At 43.2% G+C, this 21493-nt stretch overlaps 1 protein-coding gene across 6 annotated transcripts in view; it reads left to right on the top strand.

The window, feature by feature from the left end:
- Positions 1-21493, top strand: part of IPO11 (importin 11) — a 568146-nt gene that overhangs the window by 338756 nt on the left and 207897 nt on the right. For 4 of the 6 annotated variants that reach the window (XM_033930408.1, XM_033930445.1, XM_033930416.1 and 1 more), the window contains exon 28: positions 15154-15249. The exons of the other annotated variants lie outside the window; for them this stretch is intronic. In XM_033930408.1, coding sequence (XP_033786299.1) covers positions 15154-15249 — 96 coding nt within the window. The remainder of the gene's footprint in view (positions 1-15153; positions 15250-21493) is intronic. 6 annotated transcript variants of the gene reach the window in all.

The following is a 21493-nucleotide window of genomic DNA, read 5'->3' as shown; positions in this document are numbered from 1 at the left end:
ACTATGGCAGTAATGTCTGTGTGAATGTGCCTTTGTAGCTCTCTTGAGTGGGGTTAGGTAGCCCACTTATGAGGGACAGAGGGGATTCACAGCTCAGCTGGTGCAATATTGAATTTTGGCACCAGCTGGATAGAAGACATTGGGTATTGCCCCTGTCCCTAAAGACCTCAGCTCATGGAGAGGTAGGGTTTGGTCTAGGTGTGAGGCTATCCATCTAGTTTTTGGGTAAGGGGTTATACTAAGTTGGGAACAAGAAAGTTTGAAGAAGAAATGTTCTTTTGAATGGGATTTACTAAGCACCTATTTTTCATGAAGAGATTCACCCAAAGTGGTTTACAATACATTGAAAAGTAATAATGTACTCTTAAGTATTTTCCCTATCTGTCCTGGTAGGTTCACAATCTAACTGTGGTACCTGAAGCAATGAAGGGTTGAGAGCATCCATAATCTGCATACTTCCTGTTAATATTAAAGATCTTTATTAGCATTGGTTGTATTGTTATTTCTAAGTATAATTTTTTAATGTGCATTAAGAGGGTCATTCTGTAAATAAGATGCAAATGGTAAATATGTGGGCAAATGACTAGAATACTGACTAAAAATAAAAAGAACGAAGAAGAAAAATCTAGTAAAAAAAGAAATTGATTCTTCTTCCTTACACTGGATATAAAAGTACTGTTGTCTCAAATGTGAACAACTGTTGTTTCAGAGATTAAAAAAAATAATAATCTCAGACATAAAGTAGAAAAAAAAGAACCTCAGTGCCAGGGGGACTCACTTCAGGGTTAGAGCATCGCTCCTGAAACCATTATAGGTCCTAAAAAAAACCTCCACAATTGTTTATCAATACTGAAACTCAACGTCAATTCTATTTTAATATATATTTTAGTCTATTAATGTGAAATTTAAAGTGTTACTTATCTTTTGAGACAGTAGAAAGTCCAAATAGTAATCTCCAGTGCTTTAAGATCACTAAGCAAGTTCACACTGTCTTACTGCTGACCTCCATCACAGTTCCGATTTTATTTAAATATCCTAACAAGGAAACCTTGTTTCACCTTATTTAGGCTGTATCAGGGGACTAAGGGTTCCTTTTACAAATGTGCGCTAGTGTTTTTAACACACGCAACAGATTAGCGCGTGCTAGTCAAAAAACTACCACCTACTCAAGAGGAGGCGGTAGCGGCTAGCGTGTGTGGCATTATAGTGCACGCTATTCCGCGCATTAAGGCCCTAACGCACCTTTGTAAAAGGAGTCCTAAATTTCTACGGTCAAACTGGCAGCTGGAAGTAGGATGTGGTTAACCTATGATGAAACTCCAAACTACAATACAGTAGAATGTTGATTCTCTGGACTAACCTCAGCAGAGGACAGTCTGGATAATTGAAAATCCAGATGATTGGACCTTAATTAGTTTTTTTTTGTTTTGTTTTTAATAATAATTGTTAAAAATACCATCATGCACCCCCCCTTGACAAGAAAAGGCAGCATTCCCCTCCTTCCCCGAACAGACACCACCAACACCCTCTCGGACCCAGAGGAAAGACCCCGGGCCTACCTTGTTTCCCTGGTGGTCTAGCGGCGTGCTGGGGCAGGAAAAATTCCCACTCGCTTCTGCCCATGCTCTTTCAGCAATGAAAATAGCTTCCATATATTCCTTAGTTTGCAAATTTCCTCAATCCCAGATAAACTATGAGTATCAATGGTGCTGTTAAACCATAGGGGAACATATTGCACTTTCATAAAATGACCATTTATAGAGAGGCTGAAGACTTAAGGATCTTTAAGGATGTGTTATACAGAAGTTTATCCATGAACGGCACTAGATGTCTAAGTACAGGAGAGAGAAGCAATTTTTAAATACCCTCCATCTTGAAACATCCCATTCATTTAAGTTTTGAAACCAACCTAGACATTGAGCCAGTCTAAAAGCTAAGTGGTATCTTTTAAAAACAGGTAAATTTAGTCTGCCTCTAATTTTAGGCAATTGTAGTTTGCAAAGCGCTATTCTTGGTGTTTTATTTTACCAAAGAAACTTACTAATAAGGCTGTACACATTCTTATATAAGGACGCTGGAAAAGGTAAAGGTATCATGCTGAAGATGTAATTTAATTTGGATGTTAAAACCATTTTAATGGCCTCAGCTCTACCCCACCAGGAGAGAAAAAGTGAAGTCAAGATTGCAAAATAGAAGTGGTTAGCTCAATATTATAATTAGAATTCAGAGAAAGTGTTTAACCACTGAGGAGCTATAACAAATGCCCAAATATTTGATCTTTTCAGATTCCCATTTAAAAGGGTGTTGTGAGATATGATGTTTTTATATACATGGAGTTAATGGAAGGAGTGCTGACTTACTACAATTAATCTTATATCCAGAGAAGTTAGAGAAATCATTGATACAAGTTAGTAAATGAGGGATTGAATCCAGCGTGTTATATACAAGTATATCATCTGCATAAACTGAAAGTTTAAAAGACAAATTATTAATAGATATACCTCTGATAGAATGGTTTGGTTATCAGATAGGATCTCCCTTCCTTTTGTATTTCCCCTATATGGCTCTCTCTCTTATTTTATAATGTGATTCTTTACCTTAATCCTATCGTTCCAGTAGATCTTGTATGTTTTAATGTATATTACCCTATTTTATTATGTACAAACCGCTTAGAAGACTGATAGGTAGTATGCAAATTTTTATTAAACTTGAAACTTTACTCTAATAGCCATCGCTAAAGGTTCTAGAGCAGGGGTGCCCAATACGTCGATCGCGATCGACCGGTCGATCGCTCAGGCAACCCCAGTCGATCACAGAGCCGGGTTCCCTTCCCTTCTGTTTTTTTTCCCCCTCCTGACTGGCCCACCTCTTGAAGAACGCAGGCCAATCAAAAGTCAGCTTGTTCAGTCCACGCCTCCCTCCATGCCCCCCAGGCTGCCGCTGCTGGTGGAGGAGGAAGAGGAGTCCTCGGCGCAGAGCAGGCGGCAGAGGGGCGTAACACGCTCTCGTCCTTCTGGCGGTGGACATGCTTGAAGGAGCGGGTTTAGGTAACAATCGGGAGGGGTGCTGGTCATGGAGCCGCTGGCTGGGGACATGTTTATGTAGTCCGCGCAGGGCAGCTTGCCGTCATTGCTCTCCATGGAGAGTTTGGGGTTGGCCCCGTTGATCCACATCTTGCTGTAGCCATTGGGTGAGCAGCTGCCACTGGGCAACATCCGGCTTTCTCCATGGCCTCCCGGTACTTTAGCAATTCTTGCAGATTGCCATTGGCCTCAGGAGCTGGCTTCCCTCTGCCGCGGTCCCGCCCCTCCTCTGAGTCAGAGGCAGGATCGGGGCAGAGGGAAGACAGCTCCTGAGGCCTATGGCAACCTGCAAGGATTGCTAAAGTACCAGCGATCCTCTCTGCAGGCTGCTCCCTGCAGGAATTAGGTAAATGGATGTGGGAGGGCAGGGAGGAATACGCAGGCCTTGCGGGGGAGGGTGGGGTCAGGGGCAGGCCTTCATTGGGTAGTGCTGGCCTTCAGGGGTGAATGTGCAGGCTTTCAGGGGGAATGTGCAGGCCTTTGGGGGGGTGCAGACCTTCAGGGGGACAGGCAGGCCTTCTAAGGGTGGGTAGCAAGCCTTCGGGGCCCTGGTGTAGAAATACACGGAGAGAGGGAGGGTGGGAAGGGGGGTTCAAAGAGACATGCACATGCCGGACTTTGGGGGGAAGAAATAATGGGTCTAAAAACAGAGAAGTGGGAGAGAGATGGTGGATTTAGGAAGGGAAGGAATAGAAAGGGAGAGAAGTTGGACACAAGGGATGGTGTGGAGGGGGGGAAAGAGATACTGGATAGGAGGGTAGTTGGGAAAAGAAAGGGAGAGATGGTAGACCTTGGGATGGTGGGGAAGGAGGGAGAGATGCTCGATGAAAGGGTAGTTGAGAAGGGTGGATCTGTGGATGGAGATGAAAAAAAGGAAAGATGCCAGATTTCCAGGGGAGGGAAGGAAAATGGAAGTGGAGGACAGAGATAGAAGATGGATGGTTAGCACAGAGAAAGAAAAAAGAAGGAGACCATGGCAAGCAAGTTATCAGAAGACAACCAGAGCCTGGAACCAACAAGATTTGAATAATGTCCAGACAACAAAGGTAGGAAAAATGATTTTATTTTCAATTTAGTGATCAAAATGTGGCCATTTTGAGAATTTATATCTGCTGTCTATATTTTGCACTAAGGCCCCCTTTTACTAAACCGCAATAGCGGTTTTTAGCACAGAGAGCCTATGAGCATCGAGAGCAGCGCAGGGCATTCAGCGCAACTCCCTGCACTAAAAACCGCTATTGCGGTTTAGTAAAAAGGAAGTGGGTATATTTGTCTATTTTTCTATGGTTGTTACTGAAGTGACATTGCATAAAGTCATCTGCCTTGATCTCTTTGAAAAAAAAACCCAGAATATAAATGATAATTAACATTTTCTCTGCGTACAGTGTGCTTTGTGTTTTTTTAAATTTTATTGTTGGTAGATCATTTTGACTTGGTCATTTTAAAAGTAGCTCGCAAGCCCAAAAAGTGTGGGCACCCCTGTTCTAGAGCTAGATTAGAAAGGAGAGAAGAGAGTGGACAGCCTTGTTTAGTGCCCCGCTTGAGTGGAAAGTATTCTGATATTAGACGAACAAAATAGAGGCTTGGGGATTATTATATAGAACTTTGACTATCTGAATGAATTTTTGATCAAAACCGAACCATGTTAAGGTATGAAAAAGATAGCCCCACTCTATCCTATCAAAAGCTTTTTCGGCATCCAATGAGTGTCAATATAGATATTTGGAATGAGCTTTATGGGCCAAGATATTCCAGAAGAGACGCAAATTATTTGGATATCTATGGCCCTGCTAATTGAGGCAGATTTGAAAAAAATCAAAACAGGTGACTGTACCCACGGGTTAGTTTTGGGACATAGGTCTAGTAGCATCTTAGCCACTGGGTAAGTCTGTCAAAGAAGCAGCAAAACATTTCACAAAAAAGGAAGGAGACAAGGTATTTCAGTAGAGTCACTGTTACACTGCTAATTTGTGACCCTTCTCTGGCATTTTCATGCAAATGCTTATCTTTAGGGAGGAAAGCAATCAGTCACCACTGTTGGCCAAAAGAATGATGAATAAATTCCATGTAAACACTCGAAAGTTATAGCTGTTTTCCTGCTCCAGAGCTCCATAAAGTACCCTGTAGATGTTTTATTATTTTTACATAGTTTGAAAGTGATTGTTTTCTCATAATCCATGTTAATATGTTTTTCTTGCATATTTTAGAAAGTTATGCCTATTTTTTGTGTTAAATTTTAACAGGTTATAGGATACATTTTATGTTTTGCTTAAATTTGCAAGATCTTTTAAATGTGCATTGGGTATGACAATGGGAAAGAAAACTGAGGGGAAGGTACCAATATAGTAACATAGTAGATGACGACAGATAAAGACCCAAATGGTCCATCTAGTCTGCCCATCCTGATTCAATTATTATTATTATTTTTTTTAATGTTTAAATGATTTTTATTATTCCAGCAGTAAGAAGCAAATACAAACAGTAGTACCATTCAGGAAATAACATTTTCAACAATATAATCAGTTCCCCTCCCCTCCCCAAGAATCCATGGTCAGTCCAACAGCTGAGAGTGGGAATAAAATCTTAAACATTCAAAAGTCTACTGCGAGCATGCGGTGTGAGGTCCTGCCAGAAGTGCTCCCACACCTGACAAAATTTGTGACCCGGGCCAAGAGTCAAGTCTCCCACCATGCGTCTCTCCAATGTTGCGTGCACTATCATTAGGGATCTCCATTGTGCATATCACGGGAGAGCCAGTTGGTGAGGATGGCTTTTTTTCCCATCAAAAGGGCTCTGGAGATAAATGCTGACATTCCCCTGGGTTTGGGCGAGGCTATATTATAAAATCCAAATAACGCCCTCGGTTGCGGAAGCCATCGCCTTCTCTAAAGCGATGTGGTATATAGGCCAAGATGTCTCCAAAACTGTTGGATTGCGGGGCAGGCCCAAAACATGTGACTCAAAAATGCGTGAGCCTGATTGCATTTCAGGCAAGAATGCGACGCAGTAATCCCCATCCGGGCTGCACGTTCCGGTGGAATGTAAAGTCTAAGAACAATTTTCAATTGCATTTCCCAGTGAGTAATATTGGGTGACACCTTCTGAATGTTCTTCAGGACCCGTTGTAACTGTTGAGCAGTCAACTGGCAATGCAAGTCCTCAGTCCACGCTGTCGCTAATATTTTTCTTCTTAGCTATTTCTGGCCAAGAATCCAAAGCTTTACCCGGTACTGTGCTTGGGTTCCAATTGCTGAAGTCTCCATCAAAGCTCACTCCAGCCCATCTACACCCTCCCAGCCGTTGAAGCCCTCCCCAGCCCATCCTCAACCAAAAGGCCATAAACAGACACATACCGTGCAAGTCTGCCCAGTGCTGGTCTTAGTTCAATATTTACTATTATTTTCTGATTCTAGATCTTCTGTGTTCATCCCACACTTCTTTGAACTCCGTCACAGTTTTCCTCTCCACCACCTATCTCGGGAGTGCATACCAGGCATCCACCACCCTCTCCGTAAAGTAGAATTTCCTAACATTGCTCTTGAATCTACCACTCCTCAACCTCAAATTATATCCTCTAGTTTTACCATTTTCCTTTCTCTGGAAAGTATTTTGTTCTACGTTCTATGTCTCCCCTATCCCTCCTTTCTTCTAGGGTATACATATTTAGGGCTTCCAGTCTCTCCTTATACGTCTTCTGGTGCAAACCTCCTATCATTTTTGTCGCCCTCCTCTGGACCACTTCAAGTCTTCTTACGTCCTTCTCCAGATACAGTCTCCAAAACTGAACACAATACTCCAAGTGGGGCCTCAACACCTTCTAATGGCTATGCCTCTCTTTATACAGCCCAGCATCCTTCCAGCAGCAGCCACCGCCTTGTCACACTGTTTTTTTGCCTTTAGATCTTCAGACACTATCACCCCAAGGTCCCTCTCCCCATCCGTGTATATCAGCCTCTCACCTCCCAGAATACACGGTTCCTTCCGATTGTTAATCCCCAAATGCATTACTCAGCATTTCTTTGCATTGAATTTTAGTTGCCAGGCCATTCCTCTAACTTTTGCAGATCCTTTTTCATATTTTCCACTCCCTCTTCAGTGTCTACTCTGTTACAAATCTTCCGCAAAAAGGCAAACTTTTCCTTCTAACCCTTCAGCAATGTCACTCATAAACATATTGAACAGGATCGGCTCCAACACCAAACCCTGAAAGACTCCACTACTCACCTTTCCTTCCTCCAAGCGACTTCCATTAACCACCACCCTCTAGCATATGTCCACGATCCAGTTCTCTGGTCACCCAATCAAAAAGTTCAGTCAGGTTCGTTTGGCATGATTTACCTTTTGTAAAGCCATGTTGCCACGGATCCAGTAACCCATTAGATTCTGAGAAGTTCACTATCCTTTCTTTCAGCAACATTTCCATTATTTTTCCAACAACCGAAGTGAGGCTTACCGGCCTGTAGTTTCCCGTTTCATCTCTGTGACTACTTTTATGACTAGGGACCACATACTCTCTCCTCCAATCTCCAGGAACCAATCCTGTCTCCAGAGATTTGTTGAACAAGTCTTTAATAGGACCCGCCAGAACCTTTCTGAGCTCCCTCAGTATCCTGAGATGGATCCTGTCCAGTCCCATCACTTTGTCCTCCTTCAGTTTTTCAAGTTGTTCATAAACACAGCGCAGAATATACTCCATTTTCTCGTGTTACTTTGCCAGACAAACTCAGTCCTTCTCCCTGATATTCTTCCGTGAACACAGAACAGAAGTATTTGATTAGCACGTTTGCTTTCTCCTCATCACTCTTCACATATCAGTTCCCAGCATCTTTTAGTTTATCAATTCCATTTTTCATCTTCCTCCTTTCACTAATATAGCAGAAAAAATTTGTCTCCCTTTTTTTTACATTTTTAGCCATTTGTTCTTCCGCCTGCGCTTTCGCCAGACGTATCTCTCTCTTGGCTTCTTTCATTTTCTCCCGGTAGTCCTTTCTGCACTCCTCTTCTTAGGTTTTTTTATATTTCAGGAATGCCAACTCTTTTGCCTTTATTTTCTCCGCCACTAGTTTGGAGAACCATATTGGTTTCCTTTTTCTCTTGTTTTTATTGATTTTCTTCACATAAAGGTCCGTAGCCATTTTTATCGCTCCTTTCAGCTTAGACCACTGTTTTCCCACTTCTCTTGTCCTCCCATCCTAACAGCTATTTCTTCAGGTACTCTCCCATTTTATTAAAGTCCGTACGTTTGAAATCTAGGACTTTAAGTATGGTGCGGCCGCTCTCCACTTTAGCCATTATATCAAACCAAACCGTTTGATGATCGCTACTACCCAGGTGAGCACCTACTCGAACATTAGAGATACTCTCTCCATTTATGAGGACCAGATCCAATATCGCTTTTTCCCTTGTGGGTTCCGTCACCATTTGTCTGAGCAGAGCCTCTTGAAAGGCATCCACAATCTCCCTACTTCTTTCCGATTCCGCAGATGGAACATTCCAGTCTGCATCCGGCAGATTGAAATCTCCCAACAGCAGCACCTCCTCTTTCCTTCCAAACTTTTGGATATCCACAATCAGATCCTTATCAATTTGCTGCGATTGAGTCAGAGGTCTGTAGATAGAAGTTCCATCTTCTCTTTTCAGAGCGATCCATATCGCTTCTTCCTCTCCCCAGGTCCCTTGCATTTCGGTTGCTTTGATATCGATCTATACACAGAGAGCTGCTACTCCACCTTTTTGACCATGTCTGTCCTTCCTAAAAAGATTATATCCCGCTATGTTTGCATCCCATCCATGTGATTCACTGTACCACGTCTCTGTAATAGCGACACTATCTAGATCTGCCTCTAACATTAGGGCTTGCAGATCATGAACTTTGTTGCTTAGACTGCGAAAATTTGTGGTCATCGCTTTCCAGCTATTTTTCAACGGTAATCTCCTTTTTCATATAGTTTTCTGTTTTGTTTCACTTTCTGTTGCAATGCTAAGAAGTGAGTTGCTGATATTTTTTACGTTTCAATCTTTACTACCATCACATCTTGTCTTTTGCTGGGGGGTGATCTCTATAATTGTTCTTCATACATACACCACCCCCACCTTCTAGTTTAAATGCCTAGAAATAATATTGCTTAAACTTCTCTGCAAGGATTATTTTTCCTGCTATAGTAATATGTAGCCTATCAGTACAATATAGTTTCTTGTACTTACATGTATTACCCCATCCTCCTATGTACCTGAAGCCTTCTTGATGACACAAGGCTTTGAGCCATCTATTAAAGTCCTCTGTGTTTTTCACTCTTTGCTCTCCCTTTCCATATGCAGGCAGTATTTCAGAAAAAGCTACAGTCTTTACAAAAGGTTTCAAGCCCTCACCAAGCTCACGAAAGCTTTCTGCGCTGCAAGTGTGGAGTTGTTAGCCAGGTCATTTGTTCCCAGATGGATAACAACATCGGTGTTAAAATCCTTAGTTTCTTCCTTAATTATAGTCAGTATTTGCCTGGAACTCCTGGTAGCTGAGGATCCTGGAAGACATTTCACTATTTTGGTCTCCACGCCTTGTGTTCATGGTGCATCGACGGAAAATAATTGACTGGGGCTGGTGAGGGGAAGGTATCAATATGATGGTGATGAAGTGGAGACGGAATAGAATTGACTGGGGATAGGGACAAGATTAGGTCCCCATGCACACCTCTAGTATGAAGTTCGCTTTCTTTTCAAAATCAAATAACATAAAAATCAGTATAGAGAACTGCATCATTTGTGGCCTTGAGAACAGTTAACAAAAATTTTACAATTGTAAAGAGCATACAAAAACAGTAAATAGCTGCCTTTAGCATACTGAGCAAAATAGGTTTTCTTGTTTTTTCAGACTAGTGTATGAGAGGATAAACTATGATAAGCTGCTTTTTCAACCAAACTGATTGCACTCTCTGATGATGTTTATCTCTGTGCATCTCCTGTTTTCTCTATAACAAATCCAAGGAAAACCAGGCAAAGAATCTCTTGTGGAGGTCTAGGTTTTCCAACCTATTGAGCTAGACCAAGTTCATCCATTATCCCCTGCAAACAAGAGTCCCACCACATCATCACAATATGAGAATTTTTAAAAAAAGGCAAATATCTCTTTAGCCCCCACACCTCAAAAAAAGATTATTCAACTCTCCCTGTTTCATAAAGATATCATTTCAAAGATTGTTAGGTTAACATTACAGACAGGTATGGACAATTGAAGGGTTTATTTCCAAACCCAGCTAAGTCCATATTAATTGCATTGGAACTAGAAGATTTTGAAAATCAGCACTTTCAATTTTTGTTAGACTGTGGCAAAGTTGGTTATCTAGCTGGGCCAAGTTCCATAAGTTAATAGAAAAGTATACCAAAGCTAGCTTGTGGCCATCTTGATTAAAACCTAAGGCTGGCCTCGAAGAAAGAAAAACGTCCACTGAAAGAGAGCTCAGTCATCAATATGAAAATTGAAAGCTCCAAGTGATTCTAATTCATGGAAATGGCCACATTTGTTTCAACCAGATATAGTGGCTCAATGGTTACACAACAGGAAGATGATAAACAACTGCATGAAGAAACTCAGCAAACTCTGTATAACCACATGACATTGGTCAAAATGAACATACATTCCTTGTCATCAACAGCAGATGAATCCAGAGACTAGTGGGATTGCGTCCATCAGGTATATCTTGAATGCACAGCCTCATGGCCAACCAGTATGCTCTTATTGCCAGCAAGCTGGTGGATGTGTTTCTCACAGCTCCTGGATTCTATGGATGGATTTTGAGCCGGGCATGGCTATTTGGAATGGAGGGGTGTTCTAGCACAGGGTGCCAGCTTTGGAGGTACACTTGGGCCCACCCAGCATCCCTACCTCACTCTCTTCAGGGTAACACCTGGGCCCTCCCAGGTTCCTTACTCAAACCAACATGGTGCCATCTGTAAGATTATTCTTTCCTACAAGGGAAGCAAGAAGAAGATTGGGTTCTTGTCAGGGGCTCTGGGTGTGTCACGGTTCGCAGCTGTAGGAGCTCGATGGAACAGATTTTCCCTAGGCCCAGCGAGCCTACTTCGGGGTAACCTTACGGTATCCTTTCCTCTCCTGGGGTCACTGGCGGCAAGGATTCTGACACTTTCTCACGCAGATGAGCTGAGGCAGTTTTTGTTCCTTGTGACCCTGGGCAAGTCACTTAATTCCCCCATTGCCCCAGATACATTAGATAGATTGTGAGCCCGCCAGGACAGACAGGGAAAAATTCTTGAGTACCTGAATAAATTCGTGTAAACCGTTTTGAGTTCACCTGGGAGAACAGTATTGAAAATTGAATAAATTAATAAATAAATAAAATGCCTCGCAGCCATTGTTTTTCACATGCCGATAGCGGCCAGGGGTATGCGGCCTTCGGCAGTGGCATGCGAGGGGTTGTGTGTTTTGATGTTTGGCAACCAGGTCGCTGCTTTGGCGCGGTCTGGTGAGATGGGCTGGTTTTCACAGGGGGATGGTACAGGCTGCCCTAAGGAACCGTAAGTCAGCGGGAAGTTTGGGACCCAAGTGCTTTTCAGCGCAGTTTTCAGGTAAGCATTTTTAGCTAGCTTATATTTCACCTGGGGTCCGTTGTAGCGTTGTCTCCGGCAAAACTTATGACCTACACTCCTACTGCTTTCTTGCAGAAGGGAAGTTGCCAGGGTAGTGATCACCGGCAGCTTGTGGGCTGTATTAGTAGTTCAGCCTAATGGCTTTTGCCAGGTGCTAGTTGTGGCTGCTGACAGGAACATGAGTGGTAATTTCATTTTGGGGATGGTTGTCAGAGCTGCCTTCCAGTGGGGAGGTAGGCGGTTCTTTGCTGGCCAGGTTTTGGTGAGGTCTGCTCTGCTAGTGGCTACTTTCTTTTAGGTCTTGCCTTCAGGCAGGGGCATGGGAGTTCCTGCAGTCGCTTAGTCTTTGGAGCCCATGAGGAGTCTTGGGTAGGCTTGGCTGCAGCTAACAGCTTTAGTGTCCTAGATCGGAAAGGAGAAATATTCCTGTGGCTTAGGCCTCAGATGAGAAGTATGCCTATGGCTTAGGCCTCAGATGAGAAGTATGCCTATGGCTTAGGCCTCAGATAAGAAGTATTCCTGTGGCTTAGGTCTCAGTTGAGAGATATTCCTGGGACTTAGATCTCAGTTGAGAGATGTTCTTGGGGCTTAGGCCTCAGTTGAGATATGTTCTGAGGCTTAGGCCTCAGTTGATATATGTTCCTGGGGCTTAGGCCTCAGTTGAGATATGTTCCTGTGGCTTAGGCCTCAGATGAGAGATATTCCTGGCACTCAGGCTACAGAGGTGAAATATTCCTGTGGCTCAGGCCTCAGTTGAGTAATATTCCTGTTTCTTTCTTTTTTTTTTTTTAAATTAATATTCCTATGGCTTAGGCCTCAGTTGAGATATTTTCCTGTGGCTCAGGCCTCAGAGAAATGTCCAAAGTAACATGCTGTGAATGTTGGCTTGTAACCCGTTCTGAGCTCCCGGGAGGATGGGATAGAAATCAAATTAAATAAATATTTCTGTGGCTCAGGCCTCAGAGGTGAAATATTCCTGTGGCTCCGGCCTCAGTGGAGACATGTTCTTGTGGCTCAGGCCTCAGTTGAGACATGTTCCTATGGCTCAGGCTTCAGTTGAGAGATATTCCTGTGACTTAGGCCTCAGTTGAAAGGTATACCTGTGGCTTAGGACTCAGGTAAGGGGATTTTCTGTGGCTTTGGCCTCCATTGAATTATATTCCTGTGGCTCAGGCCTCAGTTGAGAACTCTTCCTGGGGCTAAGGCCTCAATTGTGTGATATTCCTGTGGCTTAGGCCTCAGCTGAGAAGTGTTCTTGCGACTCAGGCCTCCGTTGAGTGATTTTCCTTTGGCTTAGGCCCAGTTGAGAGATACTCCTGTGGCTTAGGCCTCAGTTGAGAGATATTCCTGTGGCTTATGTCTCAGTTAAGAAGTATTCCTGGGGCTTAAGCCTCAGTTGAGCTGCGGGATATTGGATGTACCTTGTTTAGTCCCGGCCGGCTGACAGGTAGCTAGGGCTAGGCTAGTTGGCGGGCTAGTTTACAGCTCTTTCTCTCTTGCTCAGAGTTCATTATTTCCACTCCTTGTTGGTTCATTCGGGTGGAGGAGTGGACCAGAGGTGAGCTTACCTACCTCAGTTTTGGAAGTTGTCACTGTATCTCCTTGGGACTCTGGGAGAGACACTTGTCACCTCTTGGCATTCTTCTTGACTTTGGTCAGCAGTTTGCCTCAGGTGGGAGCCCAATGGGCTTGAGAGGGCTTCAGTTAGATGGGGAGTCTTCACATCACATTTCCAGGCTTGAGGCCCTAGAGCCTTGCGAGGGCCGAGGGTCTGGTCTGCGGCGGTGCTCATGGGTTTTGCCATCAGCTAAAGTCCATCGCCGGACAGGAAGATGTCATTCCACAGGAGGTTATTTGGGACCTGGTGGTCACAATAGGAGGCTGCTTGGCACTGATACTATTTGTGGAGGAGCACTGTAGCTGTGATTTCCGCAGCGTGATGCTCTCCAGCGAGGATGGCTCCTGCTCACATGTGCTAGGGGGATTAGCCTCTGTATGATCCTGAGATACATACTCTCTGGAATTTAGTATCTCCTTGGACATGTGTTGCAGGGTAAGATTTGGGGATGAGGAATTTCATGTTCGCTTGTTTATCCCCCCCTCCCCCCCATGTCTGGAATGCTTTGGTACATAGTTTGGCTGAGGGAGAAGGAGTGATGACTCTTGAGCGCTGGTCATAGAGGTGTTCGATGGTCTGGTTTGTTTTATTTGGTTTATTGATATCTATTATTGAGGCATCTTGTATGACTTATGGAATTTTATATTTTGATGTATGTGTGCGTTTGGCCAGTTTTGGCCTTAAATGATATTCGTTGTTGATGCGACCTGCATGTTATATGTAATTTGATTTGATATGTAAGTATGTAATTTGTTTTAGTGTGTCTCTGAAGTTTTTGTATGATAAATGTAAATTTTTTATTATGTATGTTAATATGTAACTCGCCCTGGCTAAGGGTGGGTGAGAAATAAACAAACATCCCACTATTCTCTGGATTCATCTGCTGTTGATGACAAGGAAGGTAAAATTATGTCCTTACCTGATAATTTTCTTTCCTTGTCACAGCAGATGAATCCAGAGCCCCACCCTGTTGTGGGGTTTGTTGCACTAGGGCACGGTTTGGGCATGCTTTGAGGCGGACATTGCATTCGCAGGTTTAGAGCATCAGTGATTAGGGTAGTGCATGTGAGGGAAGGAGTTGCACATGTTCCTTATGTCTCATATGTTTTATGCCTTTTATGTGCTTTATTTCAAATGCTGTGAGAAGATCTATACTGGTTGGCCAGGAGGCTGTGCATCCAAGATATACCTGAGGACAACTCAGTGCGCTCTATCTCCACCTGCTTGTTGATGCATGTAATCTCACTTGTCTCTGGATTCATCTGCTATGACTAAAGGAAAGAAAACTATTAGGGATGGATTTGATTTCTGTCCCTGCACAACTCTCTACTCTGTACACTGTTTTATCAAGCTGAAAAAATTCTGACTCTTTCAAAAGAGCCAATAGTAGATTTCAGTTGTGGCAATGGGAGGAGTCCACATAGTTGCTATGACATCAGGGGCCTATCTGCTGAAGCTTTGCACTTAAAACAGATTTAGGGAACACATTAATCCCATATCCTCACATATGCACTAGGGATGTTTACAGAAAAAGAATTGATTCAGGGTCATTGCTTCACTTTTTTCCTGATTTTTGTGTCTTTGTATGTTTTCAAATTTATTTTAACATGCAGAAAGTGAACCTATGTATGTTAATTCATAGGTTAATATGCATTAAATCAATTTTGTGTGCACTAACCAACCGAATTGATGTTTATAAATGTACATCTCTAGTATACTTTCACAGCTTAAGTGCTGTGTTATAAAATTACCCTTCACAAAACTAAAGCTCTTCAGGCTAGGTGTGTCCCAGGATTTGTTCTGAAAATATAGTTCCCGTTTAGCAAATCTAATTATTTTCCTGTTCTTTTCTAGTGTTGTCCAAGACAAATTCTGTGGTATCATTAATATTTGTGTAGAAGGTTTACATGATATCATGACAGAAGACTCTGAAACAGGAACATATAAAGAGTAAGTAAAATATATAAATCATCTAAAAATACTTTCTATGATTTGCTTATACAAAAGCAAAAATTTTAATTTATCCCTGCCAGTTATTCCCTCCTTGTTTAAAACGGCAAAAAATGTTGAAGTTAAAGCACCTACTGGCGCCTAAAAAAATCAACACCGGAATTGCACCTCTGTAGGCATTTTAGGCCACCTAACCACTGTGAGCATGGCCAATGCCAGAAGTAGCATTAGGCAGCCTAAAGAACCTACTTAGGTATAATTCACGACAGAGATGTAGACCTGGAAAACCCTGGCCTACATTTCTGGTACCTATCTTTCCCGAAGGCGCAATTCTGTATGTGGAGCTGTCACGTGATTGACATATGATTGGCGCCTTATAGAGAATCCGGGCTCTAAACCCTTAGCTATCAGGGTAGAGAAAAATTTTGCCAAATTTAAGGGAAATTTAAAGACTTACCTCTTCCAGGATGCATATGACTCCTAAACAGATCTTAATTATAGTCGGAGTTCTTCGATAATTCTAACTGCCTCCCCTTCTTATTGTGGTTTCCCTTTTTTGTAACTTTTTCTTTAAATTTGTAGTTCTCCCAAATTTCCTATCTGTTTGTTCAGTGGATATCTGTCAATTTTGTCTCCCTCCTTTTAATATAACTTGTAAAATGCTTAGAAATCTTGATTTGCGTTTAATCAAAATTTTAATAAACTTGAAACTTGATATGAATATTGCTGGTAGAAAATTGCTGTTACCATATAGTTTTGGCAGTTTCCATATAGTTCTGGGGCAGAGTATGGTTGATAATGCTTAACTGTACAGACGGGTTGTAATAATGGTTACCTGGGTTCGGCTGCTAATATTCATAGAGCTAGGCAGTTGACTTTAGGCCTGCTGAATCCCACTGCTATTTACATTCCTAGGTCTTACTGCCTACACTCCACCTTAAAGCTATATGTTAATAGTGAAGTAGTTATAGCAATTTGCGCTTCCACTATCTATATGGTGCCAGATTCAGTAAATGGAGCCATTATGATCCATGCTAAGATAGTACAGTATTCTATAAAGGGCACCCTGTGCAGATCCTTCATAGCATAATGCTGGTTTGGTGCACTTTTCAAACCTAACTTTGGGTGCAAGCACATATGCCTGCCTAAAAGCTGGTATAAATGCTTTCACCACAGTAATGGCAGTAAGGCGCACAAATACATGTATTGTATAACAACATTTCTAATTTCTGGGAGTGTCTCTAACCCCTCTAGCATGCCCCTCCCATGACCACACTCCCTCCTCCTTCTTTGAGTTGCACACTATGAAATATAGCTGAATATATTATAGAATAGGGCATAGGGGAGATCTGCATGTAACTCATAATTACTAACAATTAAGTGCTTGTTAATGCCAATAATTGTTAAATGACTAATTTATGCATAGATCTGAGATCTATGGCCAAATTTGAACCTCTAGGTATATAGAATCTGGGGGATGCTGCCTCTGAAAAGTAGGCCTAAAGCCAACTACATAGCTGTAAGGATAGAAGCTACAGTAAATATCACTGTTAGCTATAAAACTGCTGACAGTTATTATATGCTATGTATATTCAGTGCACCACCTATCTACATAGCAGCACTACTGTTTCCTACCTAATAATACTGAGTATATATTGTGGTGGGGAGTAGAAACAACAGGCAGCTGGACCCTAATCCTCAGCACTCCACCAGACGAGTAGTTTACTGGAGTGACCAAGGAGATTGCAAACTCAAAAAGGAAAAAACAAAAACACAAAGGTGTAAAAATTAAAGACTTTTATTTCCCCATACTCTGGGGTATTGGAGCAAGTGTAACCAGGTTCAGTCCAGTGCTTAACACCATGCACTGATTTATTCAAAACAACAATTTCAAAACAAAGCATAAACTTCTTGTTACAAAATGAAAAATAGTCTGTAATGCAGACACAGGATTACTTTTCCTCTTGATTCCACTTTCTATTCAGCAACTTGACTACAATTCCCATGAGTCTTAGGTCCATCAAATTTGGTGGCTTCTTGCCAAACTTTATACACTGGTGCTGTTCAGACAGTTCATTATAGGCTTTGCTAATTATACTTGAATCATGCTTACAACATTTTGCCTCTGCACTAAAGCTCTCCTAATCTTGATAAAGAACAGCTTTTTAATCATCACTGATTGAAACATAGGCACCTATCAAGAAAGAGCAATTCTGTAACAAGGTACCTCTAAAAATTTAAGCGGCCTTCAAACGAATAGGTGCTATGCATGTTAGGCGTGGGCGTGGCTACGTGTTAGGCGCCTTCTCACAGAATCACTGCTCTTAAGTGTGCTTAAGTGCTTGCAAGGGTGCCTAGAGCTGGCCTATTTAATGGGTGCTTGCAAAATAGGTGCCGCTCAGCATGATTCACTAAACAGCACCCAATTTTATTTGAATTGTGCTGAACAGTGCCTATATTGGCACCCAACTTTTGGGTGCTTCTTATAGAATTTGCCCTTGAGTCATTTACTGGGATTGCCTGGAAAAAAAAAAGCAATAAAAATTATTATTAAGTCCAAAAAATATGATCATGTCATACCTCTTCTACGAAAAGCACACTGGTTACCAATTGTGCACAGAATAATCTATAAAATTGCACTGATAACCTTCAAAATCCAACAGACCAATGCACCAATATTTCTAGATTGTTTTTTTATACCATATTCTCCAGCCAGGACACTTAGATCAACGGAACAGCATTTGCTGACTATCCCTTCTCTAAAAATAATAGGTGCCAGAAGATCTACAATTTTTTCAGTCAGCTTTGGAACAACTTACCAATCTGTCTACGTGGAGAAACCTCATTAGAAAAATGTAAAAGCACATTAAAATGCTACCTGTACAAAGACGCATTTGAGTCATAGATAAGATAATTCATCTATCATTAATCCCAGGCTCAAATACCTAATTTTAACCAGACCTTATGTATAGGTCACAACCTCCCCTATCCCCTTTTTAGGCTTAGCCATATTTATAAAACATTCTTCATCACCCTCCTGATGTTGTTTATTCCTTAAATGTACTTTTACTTTCCTCAAAAATTGTAGTTCACCCCTCTTCCCTTTTGTATCGCTAATTACTTGTGTACATACATTGTATGTTTATGTGTACAAATTATTTTATTTTTGTCTCCTAATTTTAAATTGTCATACGCATTGAAGTATTTGATATTGCGTGTACAATAAACTTTTAATAAATTTTAAACTTGACTCAGAGAGAGGGCAAACTTGCCTGGCTGTATCCCTCACGTTAAAAAAAGACCCTTGGTGAGCTTCAATTAAGATTAGGGCTTTATCTTTAAGTCTTAGCAATGCTGCTGCCATGCTTGTCAATTAGAGAGGGACAGAGTTAAGGATTTCCTTCCCCCATGGTAAATCTTATGGGAACTGAAACTGCTCTGAGACATGTGAGCTTTACTGCTCAGTGTTTTTCCTGTAACACATATTTATACTAACACCACTATCATTCCTTATGTTTTAGTCCCCTGGTTCCCAATGCATTTCTTTATGTTCCAACAAGCTTATTGTATCACATTCCCCCTCACTCATGCACACATCACAGCCTGGTTGAATATCATTTTCCTTAGATAAAGAAACTAGGTCTATATCTTGCCCACTTGCTGCCTGGGTTAAATCCTGACCAGACCTTTCTATAGAGTTGGATTTGGAAAGTTTCCTTGCCAGAAGTCCTGGGTGAGCTTTGGTTCCTCCAGTAGCTTCACCTCCTGAGGACAATAGGCTTATGTGCTGTATCAGGATTGAAGCTTTGGTTGGGAATGGAGCCATTCCTCCTTAGCTCCAGCTGTCATCTGTTTATTTGCACCTGCAAGGACTGCTCATTGGCTGTTCCTTAACTAGCCTGTCTGCTTTGAGTGTATTCTTAGGTGTAATTGTTTCTACCCAGGCTCTGTGTATGAACCCAGCCTTTGATCAGCTCTCAGCATTTCCCTCCTGCCTCTCCCCTGTGAGTGCTTTAAATTTATTATTTTTTTCTTCCTGTTACATTTGGCTTTTGCCCCGATGCGGACACCTCACAAGCAGTCTTGCTTGAAGAAACCTGAAATTTCGAGTCGCCCGCACCATGCATGCGTGAGTACCTTCCCGCCCAGCGTAGGGCGCGTCTCCTCAGTTCTTACTTTTCCGCGGAGCCGAGAAGTCTGTCTTTGACTCTCTGCGTGAAGTTAGTTCACTTGCGTCTTCTTAAAGTCTGCGGTTTTGGGTTATTTTACTCAGAATCATTGTTTTTTGTCGTGCTTTCTTGTTTTTTTGAAAAAAAAAATAATTTCTTCCATCTGTTCGACTGGGCAGGCCACGTGGCCGCAGCCCCGCTGCTTCGATCTTGTGGCGGAGCTTTTCCAGCCTATTACCGGTTTCAAAAAGTGTGTCAAGTGCCAGCGCGCGATTTCGCTCATGGACCCTCATCGACGCTGTCTTCGGTGTCTCGGGCCTCAACACCTTCCAAAATCGTGTGGGCCTTGCTCCACACTCACTGCACGTGCTTTCAAGCATCGTTGCTTCTTGTGGGAGTCGCTGTTCAGCATGGAGTCTTCAACCGAGCTGTCTTCATCGAAGGGTGCTTCGCCTTCGACATCAGCCGCTGCTCTCCAGCCTTCCACCTCTGCGGCCCCGAGCATCCTCAAGCCTGCTTCGTTTGTGCCAGCTCAGCCTTTGGTACCAGCTGCGATGCCTTCCTCCATCTCCTCAGGTCAGGTAGCACAGCAGCCCATACCCTCGGTAGTGCTAAAAGTGCCCAAGGCTGCTAAGCCCAAGCACTCTCACACTGTCTCTAAGGTGCGCGAGGCCCGTGCAGGTGGTCCCATTGCTGATGCGGATCCATCCTTGCCGGCCTCGTTCCAGACCTTGCTTGAGAAGCAATTCATTGAGCTCTTTACCAAGCTTCTCTCTCAAATCCAGCCTGGGCAAGTGGAGGTCTCGCGCGGGGTCGAGCCGCCTCCGGTGCATTAGCAGTTCGCACACTCTCAACAGGGAGCAGAGTCTCTGCAAGTATCTGTTCTGGTATCAATGCATGCATCGCAAGGAGCAGAGTCTTTCCCCATTCCTCCATTGGAACCGATACACTCGATGCAAGGATTAGAGTCTTTGCAAGTGCCTCCGTTGGAGCCGATTCACTCGATGCAAGGGCTCGAGCCTTTGCGAGTGCCTCGAGGTGATTCCAGCCATCCACCTCTGCTTCAATCCACCGCTTCCAGCCCTATCCAGCTCCTGGGGGCTTCAGGGAAGACCCACTTGCCTCGTGTGTCAAGGCCTGCTTCCAGACACAGCTCGCATCATCGCTCGAGGCATTCGTTGAGGCATTCGTCCAGGCATGCCTCGCCTCATCGGAAACAGCCTTTTCTGGAATATTCTCCACCGGCTACTTCCCCTCCTCCGATACCGGAGCTCGAGGACACGCTGGGATCCTTCTCTCCATCTCGGTACCCGTTCTCATTGGATCCCAAGGCCTCGACTTCATCGAGTCCTTCTCGAGGCCTGGCTTTGGCTGACCAGCTGTCTTTCTCCTCCTTTCTTCGGCAGATGGCAGCTGATTTGGACATTCAACTGGACACCAGTTCCAAGTTTTCAAAGGAATATCTGTAGACTATGCATCTTCCTCAACCACCTGCTGAATCCCTCAAGCTTCTTCTACATAAGCTGCTGGATCAGACCTTTGTTCAGTGCCTTGAAATACCCTACTCCATCCCCGCTGTGCCGGGCAAGTTGGATGCCAGGTACCGCACGGTCCACCATAAGGGGTTTGACGGTGCCCAACTCTCCCATCAATCCCTCTTGGTGGAGTTTTCATTGAAGCGATCTCACCCCTCCCAGGTGTATGCCACAGTTCCACCTGGCAGGGAGGGCAAGAGAATTTATCAGAACTCCATGATGACATCCAGAGTTCTTAATTATAACTTCCACTTCATCACCTATTTTGAATTTTTCCTGTCTGTCCTGCATAAGTTCATGCCCTATCATGCCTGGTAGTTTGAGTACCAGGAGGTTCTCGTTTCCTTATCCCAGCTCCGGTTGCAGATGATGCAGTCCTATGATGCCTTTGAGCTCTCTGCTCGGGCTACTGCTTGCTCGGTGGCCATGCGCCGGCTGGCCTGGCTCAGGACCATCGACATGGACCCCAATCTTCAGGACAGGCTTGCCAATGTACCATGTGTGGGTACCGACCTCTTCGATGAGTCCATTGAGGCGGCA

The sequence above is a fragment of the Geotrypetes seraphini genome, chromosome 1 (assembly GCF_902459505.1).
Source record: "Geotrypetes seraphini chromosome 1, aGeoSer1.1, whole genome shotgun sequence".
NCBI lineage: Eukaryota > Metazoa > Chordata > Amphibia > Gymnophiona > Dermophiidae > Geotrypetes > Geotrypetes seraphini.
This window is presented reverse-complemented; position numbering and strand designations above follow the sequence as displayed.